Genomic DNA, 13,768 nt, shown 5'->3' on the forward strand with positions numbered 1-13,768 from the left:
AAAGTGAAACAGATTTGTAAATTCCTTCTATTTAAAAATCTTTATCCTTTCAGTACTTACTAGCAGCTGTATGCTACAGAGGAAATTCTATTCTTTTTTTAATGTATTTTTTGTCTTGTCCACAGTGCTCTCTGCTGACACCTGTCCGTGTCAGGAACTGTCCAGAGCAGCATAGGTTTGCTATGGGGATTTTCTCCTGTTCTGGACAGGTGTCAGCAGAGAGCACTGTGGTCAGACAGAAATGAAATTCAAATAGAAAAGAATTGTCTCTGTAGTATTCAGCTACTAAAAAGTACTGGAAGGGTAAAGATTTTTTTATAGAAGTGATTTACAAATCTGTTTAACTTTCTGGCACCAGTTGATTTAAAAAAAATGTTTTCCACTGGAGTACCCCCTTTAAGGGCTTTTCTTGCTGTAGTTTAAATAATGTGGAAATAGAAGAAGGGTCAGTCTGCTGAGAGCAAAAAAAAGTAGAGTCGGCACTGCCGCCTACCAATTGCCGGTGTTGGTGTGAACTGTAACCAAATTCAGGATTCCAGGTAAAATCGTGTATTCACGGTGCTCAATCCCAGGAATAAATAGAAGATCCAATACCATGGAAGGAGTGTGACAGGAGGCACTCGTGGATGCAACACGTATATTTATTCAGGTACGGTCACAGGATGCAACAAAGTCTACAAGCCGTTTCACGCTACATGCGCTTATTCATGACCTGTTCATGACCCAGGTCATGAATAAGCGTGTATAGCGTGAAACGGCTTGTAGACTTTGTTGCATCCTGTGACCGTACCTGAATAAATATACGTGTTGCATCCACGTGTGCCTCCTGTCACACTCCTTCCATGGTATCAGTCTGCTGAGACACCACAAATGCAGGAAAATGGACGACAGCACTTGGCCTGATTCTCAACAAAGGGGGGCATGAAATCGGTTAGTGATGTATATGACCTGTCCTATGAACAAGTCCACAAAAACCTAGTGTGAAGACCCCTGTAAGGTCATTTGTCTTGTAATCTAAACGGCTTTCATTGTATCTTGTAAATGTGAAATATTGTATAATAAAAGTGTACTACTACTCCCATCGTTACTGTTCGCTATTCTCTGCTATTTTCCCTCTACCCTGTTCTTTATGTACATAGAAGACGACAGGTGATTGATACAGTATAGCAGTGTTTTCCAACCAGGGTGCCTCCAGCTGTTGCAACACTACAACTCCCAGCATGCCCGGACAGCCTTTGGCTGTCTGGGCATGCTAGGAGTTGTAGTTTTGCAACAGCTATAGTTGCCCTGTTTGGGAAACACTGCAGTATAGTAAGAAGCTGTGTACAGCTTTTCTGTAATCCAATAGTATAGAGCATCAGATTGTGGACTTTATTTATCCTTACAGGTTAAAAGGGTTATCCAGGAAAAAACTTATATATATATATATATATATATATATATATATATATATATATATATATATATATATATATATATCTCAACTGGCTCCAGAAAGTTAAACAGATTTGTAAATTACTTCTATTTAAAAAATCTTAATCCTTTCAGTACTTATGAGCTTCTGAAGTTTAGTTGTTCTTTTCTGTCTAAGTGCTCTCTGATTAAACCTGTCTCGGGAACCGCCCAGTTTAGAAGCAAATCCCCATAGCAAACCTCTTCTACTCTGTGCAGTTCCCAAGACAAGCAGAGATGTCAGCAGAGAGCACTGTTGCCAGACAGAAAAGGGCTGTTCTCATGTAAACACTTTATTCTCTATTGTAGATCCGGGCTGGGCAGGGAGAGAGAGGACTGTGCTCCTGTGAACACGTTACACGTTATTCTCTATTGTAGATCCGGGCTGGGTAGGGAGAGAGAGGACTGTTCTCCTGTGAACACGTTATTCTCTATTGTAGATCCGGGCTGGGCAGGGAGAGAGAGGACTGTGCTCCTGTGGACACTTTTTATTCTCTATTGTAGATCAGTGCTTGGCAGGGAGAGGGCTGTTCTCATGTAAACACTTTATTCTCTATTGTAAATCAGGGCTGAGCAGGGAGAGAGGACTGTTCTCCTGTAAACACTTTTTTTCTTTTCTATCATCCTGTAGAGCAGTGCTGGGCAGGGAGAGAGTGAACTTTGCTTCTGTGGACACCATTCACTAGCATCATGTAGATCAGTGCTGAGCAGGGAGAGAGAGAGGACTGTTCTCCTGGGAACACTTTATTCTCTATTGTAGATCAGTGTTGAGCAGGGAGAGAGAGGACTGTTCTCCTGGGAACACTTTATTCTCTATCATAATGTAGATCAGGGCTGGCCAGGAAATGAGAGGACTGTTAAACATGATAACAGAGAATAAAGTGTTCACAGGAGATCAATACTGAGCAGGGAGAGAGAGGGCTGTGCTCCTGTGAACACTGTCTTTTCTATCATCCTGTAGATTAGTGCTGGGCAGGGAAAGAGTGAACTGTGCTCCTGTGGACACCATTCACTAGCATCCTGTAGATCAGTGCTGAGCAGGGAGAGAGAGGACTGTTCTCATGTAAACACTTTATTCTCTATTGTAAATCAGGGCTGAGCAGGGAGAGAGAGGACTGTTCTCCTGTGAACACGTTACACGTTATTCTCTATTGTAGATCCGGGCTGGGTAGGGAGAGAGAGGACTGTTCTCCTGTGAACACGTTATTCTCTATTGTAGATCCGGGCTGGGCAGGGAGAGAGAGGACTGTGCTCCTGTGGACACTTTTTATTCTCTATTGTAGATCAGTGCTTGGCAGGGAGAGGGCTGTTCTCATGTAAACACTTTATTCTCTATTGTAAATCAGGGCTGAGCAGGGAGAGAGGACTGTTCTCCTGTGAACACTTTCTCTCCCTTCCCAGCACTGATCTACAATAGAGAATAGAGGACTGTGCTCCTGTGGACACTTTATTCTCTATTGTAGATCAGTGCTGGGAAGGGAGAGAGAGGACTGTGCTCCTGTGGACACTTTTTATTCTCTATTGTAGATCAGTGCTCGGCAGGGAGAAGGCTGTTCTCATGTAAACACTTTATTCTCTATTGTAAATCAGGGCTGAGCAGGGAGAGAGGACTGTGCTCCTGTAAACACTTTTTCTTTTCTATCATCCTGTAGAGCAGTGCTGGGCAGGGAGAGAGTGAACTTTGCTTCTGTGGACACCATTCACTAGCATCATGTAGATCAGTGCTGAGCAGGGAGAGAGAGAGGACTGTTCTCCTGGGAACACTTTATTCTCTATCATAATGTAGATCAGGGCTGGCCAGGAAATGAGAGGACTGTTAAACATGATAGAGAATAAAGTGTTCACAGGAGATCAATACTGAGCAGGGAGAGAGAGGGCTGTGCTCCTGTGAACACTGTCTTTTCTATCATCCTGTAGATCAGTGCTAGGCATTGAGAGAGTGAACTGCTCCTGTGGACACCATTCACTAGCATCCTGTAGATCAGTACTGAGCAGGGAGAGAGAGGACTGTGCTCCTGTGAACACTGTCTTTTCTATCATCCTGTAGATTAGTGCTGGGCAGGGAAAGAGTGAACTGTGCTCCTGTGGACACCATTCACTAGCATCCTGTAGATCAGTGCTGAGCAGGGAGAGAGAGGACTGTTCTCCTGTGAACACTTTATTCTCTATTGTAGATCAGTGCTGAGCAGGGAGAGAGAGGACTGTTCTCCTGTGAACACTTTATTCTCTATTGTAGATCAGTGCTGAGCAGGGAGAGAGAGGACTGTGCTCTTGTCGTCATGTGCAGCAATTTGTTAATGGTCTGCCTGATTATTAAGGAAGAATTTGGGGGAGAGGGGCTAACACCCCTTTCACCTTATAATCTATTAGATACAGAATTTAAAATAAATCAGTAAAGCCAATACATGACTTGAATTTATAAAAAAAAGTTTGTTATTGCAGAGCTGATAATCTACAAGTAACTTTATGTGTTTTCACATGCAAATCATTAATTCCAGAAACAGTAGTCATTGTGACAGAAAAGATATTCCACATTCACTATCATTACAATAAAAGAAGTTAAAGGGGTATTCCAGCTCCTAACAACTTATCCCCTATTTACAAGATAGGAAATAAGTGTCTGATGATGGAGGGTCTGACTTTTGGGACCCGGCTTGATCTACAGAACAGGACTCTGACACTCCATGTAGCTCGTATCTGGATGTGTTGTTTTTTTTTTGTAACCTAAATAAGTGCCTTTATACAGCGCGTCCCCGGTGTCCTATGGGGGGCGGACGCTGTTTGACCGGCGGTCAGGGACGGGTGTTACGTCATGTAGGACAGACGACTTCCTTGTAGTCCTTTATGCCGGGTTGAAATTTTATTTCTCCTTGGAGATTTTGGCGAAGCCAGGGAAGGACCTCCAGGACGTTAACATAGAAATCCCGAGCGTAGCTTACATCGGGGGTTTTCCTTAAAGCTGTTAGGCAAGGGTTAAATGTACCAAAACTGAGGACCCCCACCTAAGAAGAGGATGAGAAATAAGACAATCCCATTAGGCCATGTTCACACCATAATTTGCAGAATGCCTGTCCGGAGAATGTGCGGGCATTAGGACCGCTCGGAAAGGCGCTGTCTTCATAGACGGCAATGCATTTCCCAGTGTTTGGCGCAAAAAAATTTACATCATATTTTAAAAGTGTTTTTACATGAGAATGTGGGCGTGGCTATGCAAATGTCATGTTTTACATGATATTTTCAAAGGGGTGAGAGTCCATTTTGCAGGAAAAAATTTCACACCAGCTTTTCGCTAGCGTAGAAATCACAAAAATTGTTGTAGTTTTTTTGTTGTTTTCTTTTAGTTTTTGGGGAAAAGGATTATTATTCAATCAATTATTAAAAAATAAATATTGGAAGATGTTATAAAAAAAAATAAAAAAATAAAAAAATTCTGCACCTGAACTCACATTTAGAGGGGTACTCCAGTGGAATTTTTTTTTTTTTAAATGAACTGGTGCCAGAAAGTTAAACAGATTTGTAATTTACTTCTATTTCAAAATCTTAATCCTTCCAGTACTTATCAGCTGCTGTATGCTCCACAGGAAGTTCTTTTCTTTTTGAATTTCTTTCCAGTCTGACCACAGTGCTCTCTGCTGACACCTCTGTCCCTGTAAGAAACTGTCCAGAGCAGTAACAAATCCCCATAGCAAACCTCTCCTGCTCCAGACAGTTCCTGACACGTACAGAGGTGTCAGCAGAGAGCACTGTGGGCAGACAGAAAGGAAATTAAAAAAATAAAAGAACTTCCTCTGGAGCATACAAGTAATGGAAGGATTAAGATTTTTTTAAGAGAAGAAATTTACAAATCTGTATAAATTTCTGGCACCAGTAGATTTAAAATAAATTTTACCCCTTTAAGCCCTAGAAATGTTTTATCACTTGTCTGGGCGCTAGTAATCATAGAATTTTACATGTGATGCTTCTGCCAGAACATTTTGGGATGTAAAGTTTGCCGCCAAAATCTGCAATTTTGGCACAAAAAAAAAATATCTAATATGGCGGCAAAAAAAAAGCGAAATTTGACAATTTTTGGTACGGAAAAAAATTAAAGTGCCACGAAAATGGACTCTGAAATATATTCAAAGCAGCACAAGAGACCTTTAAAAATGTGAGGAGAAAAAAAAAAGTAATTAAAGGGTACCTCTCATCAAATAAACTTTTGATATATTTTAGATTAATGAATGTTGAATAACTTTCCAATAGCATGTTAATGAAAAATATGCTTCTTTCTATTGTGTTTTTCCCGATCAGTCCTGTCAGCAAGCATTTCTGACTCATGCTGGAGTCCTAAACACTCAGAGCTGCCAGCCTGCTTTGTTCACAGCCAAACAGGCTGTGAACAAAGCAGGCTGGCAGCTCTGAGTGTTCTCCTTTGTGAACAAAGCAGACTGGCAGCTCGTAGTGTTTAGGACTCCAGCATGAGTCTGAAATGCTTGCTGCCAGGACTGGTAGGGAGACCCCTAGTGGTCATTTCTTCAAAGTGGAAAATTAAATAGAAAGAAGCATATTTTTTAATAACATGCAATTGTAAAGTTATTCTGCATACATTAATCTATAATATATCAAAAGTTTTTTTGATGAGAGGTACCCTTTAATATCGCTGTAACAGAAATTACAGTAGTTTTTTAATATCTCCCCCAGTGTGTCTCCAGCTGCTGCAAAACTACAACTCCCAGCATGCCTGGACAGCCGAAGGCTGTCCAGGCATGCTGGGAGTTGTAGTTTTGCAGCAGCTGGGGACACAATGTTTGGAAAACCCTGATATACAGACTGATGTAAGGGTCTCTCTCCTACCGACGCATTCCTTTATATCTCACCTGGAAGAATCTCGCCCTTTCCCGTATATTCACAAAGAGAGATCCTCCAGATTCTCCTATAAGAGAAGGAAATGTGATACACATTAAAAAATAAATAAATAAATAATGCACCAATAGTTGTTGGAATTGTATGGAATTAGAGATGAGCGAACTTACAGTAAATTTGATTCTTCACAAACTTCTCAACTCGGCGGTTGCTGACTTTTCCTGCATAAATTAGTTCAGCTTTCCGGTGCTCCGGTGGGCTGGAAAAGGTGGATACAGTCCTAGGAAAAGGTGGATACAGTCCTAGGAAAGAGTCTCCTAGGACTGTATCCACCTTTTCCAGCCCACGGGAGCACCGGAAAGCTGAACTAATTTATGCAGGAAAAGACATCAACTGCCGAGCCGAGAAGTTCGTGACGAATCGAATTTACTGTAAGTTCGCTCATCTCTATATGGAATATATATATATATATATATATATATATATATATATATATACATACATAAAAAAAAAAAAATTATATATATTATTATTAATAACCTATATATCTAGAATACACAAGAATGTACAGGTTCTTGTGTACACCTTCTGCTTACATGTTTTAGATGAGGTGGCAGGCATAGATTTGTATTTCCCCACTAAAAATTATGTTCTCATGCTGTCTGTGTTTCTCATGAATCCTCAGCCAGGTAAGATTTATACGTGGGTTGGCGTCAGTTCGCATTACATGCAGTTTTAATGCATTTTATTTTATGTGCATTTTCTTAGTTGCCATGAGGCTTCTAATCACAACTGAGGCATCTTATGAAGATTAGATGCCTTCAGGCCGTGTTCACGTGTTGCATTATGGCTGTGTTTCTGCTTTGAGTTGTCCAAATAGCAATAAAAAACTAAAAAAATTTCCGCTATTTTTGGGTAAATCACAGCAAAAACACAGAAAAAAGCTGCAAAAATGCAACACCTGAACACAGCCTCAGGGGAGGTGTATAACTGCACTACATCCTTATCCTATAGAGATAACAGCAGCAGTATATGGATAGAGCTGGTGGGGAGGGGTATAACTACTATTTATCCTGATTAGAGATGAGCGAACTTACAGTAAATTCGATTCGTCACGAACTTCTCGGCTCGGCGGTTGATGACTTTTCCTGCATAAATTAGTTCAGCTTTCAGGTGCTCCGGTGGGCTGGAAAAGGTGGATACAGTCCTAGGAAAGAGTCTCATAGGACTGTATCCACCTTTTCCAGCCCACCGGAGCACCTGAAAGCTGAACTAATTTATGCAGGAAAAGTCATCAACTGCCGAGCCGAGAAGTTTGTGACGAATTGAATTTATTGTAAGTTCGCTCATCTCTAATCCTGATCCCATAGAGATAGCAGCAGCAGTATACAGATAAAGCTGAAGTGGGATGTGTATAACTGTGCTACATCCTGATCTCATAGAGATAGCAGCAGTATATGGATAGAGCTGTTGGATAAGTATATAACTACTATATATCCTGATCCTATAGACATTGTACCAGTATATAGACAGAGCTGGAGGGGAGGTATATAACTACTATATATCCTGATCCCATAGAGATAGCAGCAGTATACAGATAGAGCTGGAGGGGAGGTGTATAACTACTATATATCCTGATCCCATAGAGATAGCAGCAGTATACAGAACTCACAGGTGAAGGGTCTGGGAAAATCTGATGATGATCCCCCCTTTACACTATTGCTGTCGGGTAATGTACATCTTTAAGTCGGGGGTCTCGGCACTTCCCGTATCGCTGGAGGGGGCACTTACCCTTACAAGACATTTGTCCCTGTACACAGAGGTGGCGCGGCGACACCAATTCATGGACGGAGATGTTTTTATACTTGTCAGAGCTTTGAATGGCTGACAGGCAGGCTTCTCTCTGGATGAGACAATAGAGTTACAATAGAGTTATCACAGTGACAGCCCAGATCCTGCAGAACCTCTTTGTTTTCAATAGAGTTTACAATCAATAATGATGCAGAGTCAAGAAGTCTCCTAAGTGTATTGTGGCAGATGTATTTCCTGGCCTGTGCCATTTTTGATAATTTTGGTGCAGATTTTATATTTTTAAACAACTCTTCTGGGGCGGCCATGTTGGAGACATATCCTTCCTTCATGTATTGTCTATAGAGACAGTGTATTCGATTATTAGTGTCTTTGAAAGGGTTCTCTGGGTTAGTAAAACTGATGGCCTATGGCTGGACCTCACAGGCTTCTGTACTCAACAGATGGGAGGCCATCAGCTGACCTCCTGCTGCCATGACAACCATGGCAGTCACATTGTGGGATCACCCTGTCAATCCTATAGATCAGTGGTCTTCAACCTGCGGACCTCCAGATGTTACAAAACTACAATTCCCAGCATGCCCGGACAGCCAACGGCTGTCCGGGCATGCTGGGAGTTGTAGTTTTGCAACATCTGGAGGTCCGCAGGTTGAAGACCACTGCTATAGATACTGTGGTTTGTACTGAGTTAGGCTGGGTTCACACCACGTTTTGTTAAATACGGCTCCCGTATACGGCTGGGAGGAGGGGGCGGGGCTTAATCGCGGCGCCCGCACTCAGCCGTATTCAGGAACCGTATTTAATGTATGTCTATGAGCCGACCGGAGTGAACCGCAGCCTCCAGTCGGCTGCTTTTTCGGCCGTATGCGGTTTCCCGACCACAGGCAAAAACGCGGTCGACCACGTTTTTGCCTGCGGTCGGGAAACCACATACGGCAGAAAACAAAGCCCACCGGAGGCTGCGGTTCACTCCGGTCGGCTCATAGACATGCATTAAATACGGTTCCTGAATACGGCTGAGTGCGGGTGCCGCGATTAAGCCCCGCCCCCCTCCTCCCAGCCGTATACGGGAACCGTATTTAACAAAACGTGGTGTGAACCCAGCCTTAAAGGGGTTCTCCACTGCTTTAACCTTCTTGGGGCAGTTACGTAGTACTGTGGCTATATGTTATTACCCCTTTGTTTCCTGCTGGTAACGCTACTGTAGTTGGGTTATTTTTTACCTTCTTTTCTGGTTACTTCATTAGTTTGCTGGCTTTTTTCGACCACGGTTTTTTTTTCAGCCGCTGCCGCCATCTTTCCATCGCTACGTCACCCTGCAGGGTGTTGTGTTGGAGGCCGGCCTGCCCCACGCTCCGTACGTGCCCGCCTCCCGCGCTGAAGAATATTCCACCGTCATAATCGCGGACCTCCTTCCTTTCAGCTTCTTATAAGCTGATTGCTGATTGGGCGGCTCGCGGCCAATCGGCTCCGTTGTTGGGCGCATGCGCAGTTCGTCCTTGGTCGGGAGGGTCATCTGCGCATGTGCCATTGTGTTTTCCGCTTCGGGACTGACGCGCTGGGGTTTTCTTAACACTAACCTTGCCAGAGGGGAGTCCCTGTGTGCTGGACAGCTCCCGAAGGTTTGCTAGGCGCTCTCTGGCAGATGACCCTCCCGACCGAGGACGAACTGCGCATGCGCCCAACAACAGAGGCGATTCGCCGCAAGCAGCGCAATCAGCTTATAAGAAGTTGAAAGGAAGGAGGTCTGCGATTATGACTGTGGAATATTCATCAGCGCGGGAGGCAGGCACGTACGGAGCGTGGGGCAGGCCGGCCTCCAACACAACACCCTGCAGGGTGACATAGCGATGGAAAGATGGCAGCGGCTGAAAAAAAAACAGTGGTCGAAAAAAGCCAGCAAACTAATGAAGTAACCAGCTTCCGGGTTTGAAAATAAGGTAAAAAATAACCCAACTACAGTAGCGTTACCAGCAGGAAACAAAGGGGTAATAACATATAGCCACAGTACTACCTAACTGCCCCAATAAGGTTAAAGCAGTGGAGAACCCCTTTAATGCTCCCGAGACCAGCGAAATCTTGGTCTTGGCAGCTGCGACTCGATCCCAGCCGTATGATTGACAGCCAGGTCCCACCCCCAAATCTTCTGCTGTGTGCGCAGAGCAGGAGATGATCAGGATGTATGCATACGTCCTATAGCGGGAAGAGGTTGATGATTGTGATATGACTCTGCTCATCCTGTCTCAGTCTGTACAGCAAAGGGGGCTACAGAAAACAGAGTCAATCTATTAAGATAGCTCTAATATTTTTATGTGGATAGTCACCAAAATAAATTCATAAAACAGCACTGAAATAAACATGAGGATGTGTTCCGATTTAAATAAAGCAGCAGGACATAAATCCGTACAACGCGTTATTATATTGATCTGGGGGTGTCAGGGGTTGTCTTCTAAGACTCTCTTTTCTCTCTGTGAGATTCTGTTTATCTATTAAAATGAATAAAAACACAGTATACAGTTAGCTCCTGAGCTCCCCCTACATGTGGCTGCAAGAAGAACACATGTTATCATTGAAAGCAGGAGCTTTGGAACTTTGTATCAGGAAAAAAAACTTCAACTACTACAAAGATATAATAAGGCTTCCACTGTTATTGGTGTACAGGTATATACTGATGTCTGGAGGAGGGTCATAGGTTACATCACATTAATATCAGGACTCACATGATTGTCTTCCTTTATAATGACGTGCAGCTCTTTCAGATTATCGCTGTCTTTTTTTTCTTTGGACAGAAATCCAGCCGGGATATCACTTTTATCCAGTAGGGAGGCACCTGAGATGATACAGAGGCAAGTAACATACAAGGGTCCCATAAGTCTATTTTATGGCTGGGTTCACACTGCGTTTTGTCCATACAGGGACCGGATCCGGCTTTGGATGTGAAAAATGGGCGCTCCTATTCCAGCCGGACCCGGCCCCCATCTCATTCATTTGAATGAGCCGACCGGAGTCAGATAGTGACTTCGGTCAGCTAATTTTTTGTCCCGTACTGCTGCAAAACTGCAGAATACCACTGTTTTAGTCAGGCCAGAAAATTCGGATATGAGTCAAAAATGAGCCGACCGGAGTCACTATCTGACTCCGGTCGGCTCATTCAAATGAATGAGATCGGTCCCTGTATGGACAAAACTTAGTGTGAATGCAGTAAGTCTGATTGTTTGTGATATGTTGCCTAACAACCTGTTATTGCCCACATTACAGAAATGTCCAGGAAGTGGGTGTTAACTAAGTATGAATTAGACTTGGCGGGTACAAGCTGCTATCTGCAGCTGACACCCACTGTCAGTGCCCGGCATGGGAATTCAGTCCAATGTAGGTCGTTTGACCCCATATATGTCATGATCAATAGCAACAGTGGTGTAATGTTAAGTGATTATTTGTTATTTATTTATTTTTATAAAAAAAAAAATGTAGGTAAAACTTGACAAAAACGTTATAAATGTGTATTATTTTAAAGGGTATTCCAGGGGGATCTAAACCCATAGCCCATCCTTTCCCTCTCACCAACCCATGTACTTTTCTAAATATCATTCATTAGCTATATAGAGCAGTTTCCCTCTTCCCTGGAGTACCCCTTTAATGATACCGACCCGCAGAAATAAGTTAACATGCCAGTTAAAAATGGAGCGCGCTGAGGGTAGAATCAGACAGGGTAACATAGTTTTAGTAGGAATAATACAAGTGAAGTTATAGAGGTTCCCGTTTTGTCAGTGCATATACTTGGATCTGGGAGACCTGATGTTTTTTTTGTGTATTTTTCAGTTTTTTTGATGTGTGTGTGTGTATACAATATATTATATATATGATATATATATATATATTTGCTTGTAATTGTACTAGATCAGTATTTCCCAACCAGGGTACCTCTAGCTGTTGCAAAACTACAACTCCCAGGATGCCCGCACAGCCAAAGGCATGCTGGGAGTTGTAGTTTTGCCACAGCTGGAGGCCCACTGGTTGGGAAACACTGATTTACATGGACAGGACACACAGAGGAGATCTTACGGTGTTCTTCGCAGCTTGCGCCTGGCTTTTTTTTCATGGCTCTGTTGGCGGGCTCCGTACAGGGGAGACAGATAGGCCTGTCACACACAAAACAAGACAGATTTACTAGTGATTTTCATTAAGGAGGGTGTCTGGTGGGGGAGGAACCTCTCGTCTATGAGCTCCACCCAGTAGCCAGGGCCGAGGGTCTCTGCACACACCAGTATTTCCTCACTAAATTTCCTCTACTTGCATAAACATACCGCATACACTCCACATACCCCTAGGGCCCGTTTACCCTACGTATTTTCAGAGCGGAATTCTGCTGCACCATTCACACTACGGAATTTCCGCGACAGAAACTCCTCACTGACCTTCCTCTATGTCCCCTAGTGAAATAACCATGGCGCACACGTAAAGGTATGTTCACACTACGGAATTAGCAAGAAAAAATTACTCGCTTAATTCCTCTTGGGACTCCAGGTAAATAAAGCAGAAATTATGCGGAATTAGTGCTAATTTTTGTGGCAATATGCCAAGGAAATAAGCACCGAATAAAAGAAAAAGTCACACTACATATACTGCCCTAGAGATCCAGACATAGTTATTCTGTGTATTACAGTCCGTCCCCTCTCCTCCTGCAGCCCCACTGGACAGGATTTATTTTCTGTCACAACCACAGTGCTCTCTGCTGACACCTCTGTCCATTTTAGGAACTGTCAAGAGCAGCATATGTTTGCTATGGGGATTTTCTCCTGCTCTGGACAGTTCCTGACATGGACAGAGGTGTCAGCAGAGAGCACTGTGGTCAGACAGAAAAGAAATCCAAACAGAAAAGAATTTCCTCTGTAGTACACAACAGCTGATAAGTACTGGAAGGATTAAGATTTTTTTTAATAGAAGTAAATTACAAATCTGTTTAACTTTCTGGTATCAGTTGATAATAAATAAATAAATAAATAAATCCCCCCCAGAGTACCCCTTTAAGTCTTCTGACATAATGACCCCTAAATCCCTTTCGTCAGATACTGAGTTCAGGACTGGCATCAGCCTTGGCTCCACGTCATTGCTGAGGGGCGGCTCAAGCTCGGTGGTCCGGTTGGGACTATAGGAGACAGGAGTGGTCCAGGCGACCTCCCCCAGTGCACCAACGGATTGTAAGCATACAGAATTACTATGGCTAGATCGCTATATTTTTCAGAAGTGTTTTTCAGAATTTCAGAAGTGCGAATGGGAGTGCGGAATTCCATAGAAGTCTTTGGGCTTTAATTTGAGACGGAATTCTGCTAACGGAAATTCTGCCGTGTGAATAGACCCGTACCGGTTTTCAACTTTGCACAGTTTTTTTTTCTTGGAATTTCAATCAAACAAGTTAAAGGGGTACTCCCGTGGAAATTTTTTTTTTTTTTTAAATCAACTGGTGCCAGAAAGTTAAACAGATTTGTAAATTACTTCTATATAAAAATCTTAATCCTTCCAGTACTTTTTAGGGCTTTATGCTAAAGAGAAATAAAAAAAAAATGCATTTCCTCTTATGTCATTACCACAGTGCTCTCTGCTGACCTCTGCTGTCCATTTTAGGAACTGTTCAGAGCAGCACATGTTTGCTATGGGGATTTTCTCC

The 13,768-nt window shown here is 42.9% G+C and overlaps 1 protein-coding gene across 1 annotated transcript in view; it reads right to left on the bottom strand.

Moving 5' to 3' along the window:
• Positions 1-3,883: 3,883 nt before the first annotated feature.
• The window catches only part of LOC130291061 (complement C2-like), a 36,440-nt gene continuing 26,555 nt past the window's right edge, over positions 3,884-13,768 (bottom strand). Inside the window, 5 exon segments of the mRNA XM_056539419.1 lie at positions 3,884-4,454; positions 6,309-6,364; positions 8,086-8,197; positions 10,824-10,933; positions 12,166-12,242. Coding sequence (XP_056395394.1) covers positions 4,263-4,454; positions 6,309-6,364; positions 8,086-8,197; positions 10,824-10,933; positions 12,166-12,242 — 547 coding nt within the window. The 3' untranslated portion in view covers positions 3,884-4,262.

This window comes from Hyla sarda, chromosome 9 (assembly GCF_029499605.1).
Source record: "Hyla sarda isolate aHylSar1 chromosome 9, aHylSar1.hap1, whole genome shotgun sequence".
Classification (NCBI taxonomy): Eukaryota; Metazoa; Chordata; class Amphibia; order Anura; family Hylidae; genus Hyla; species Hyla sarda.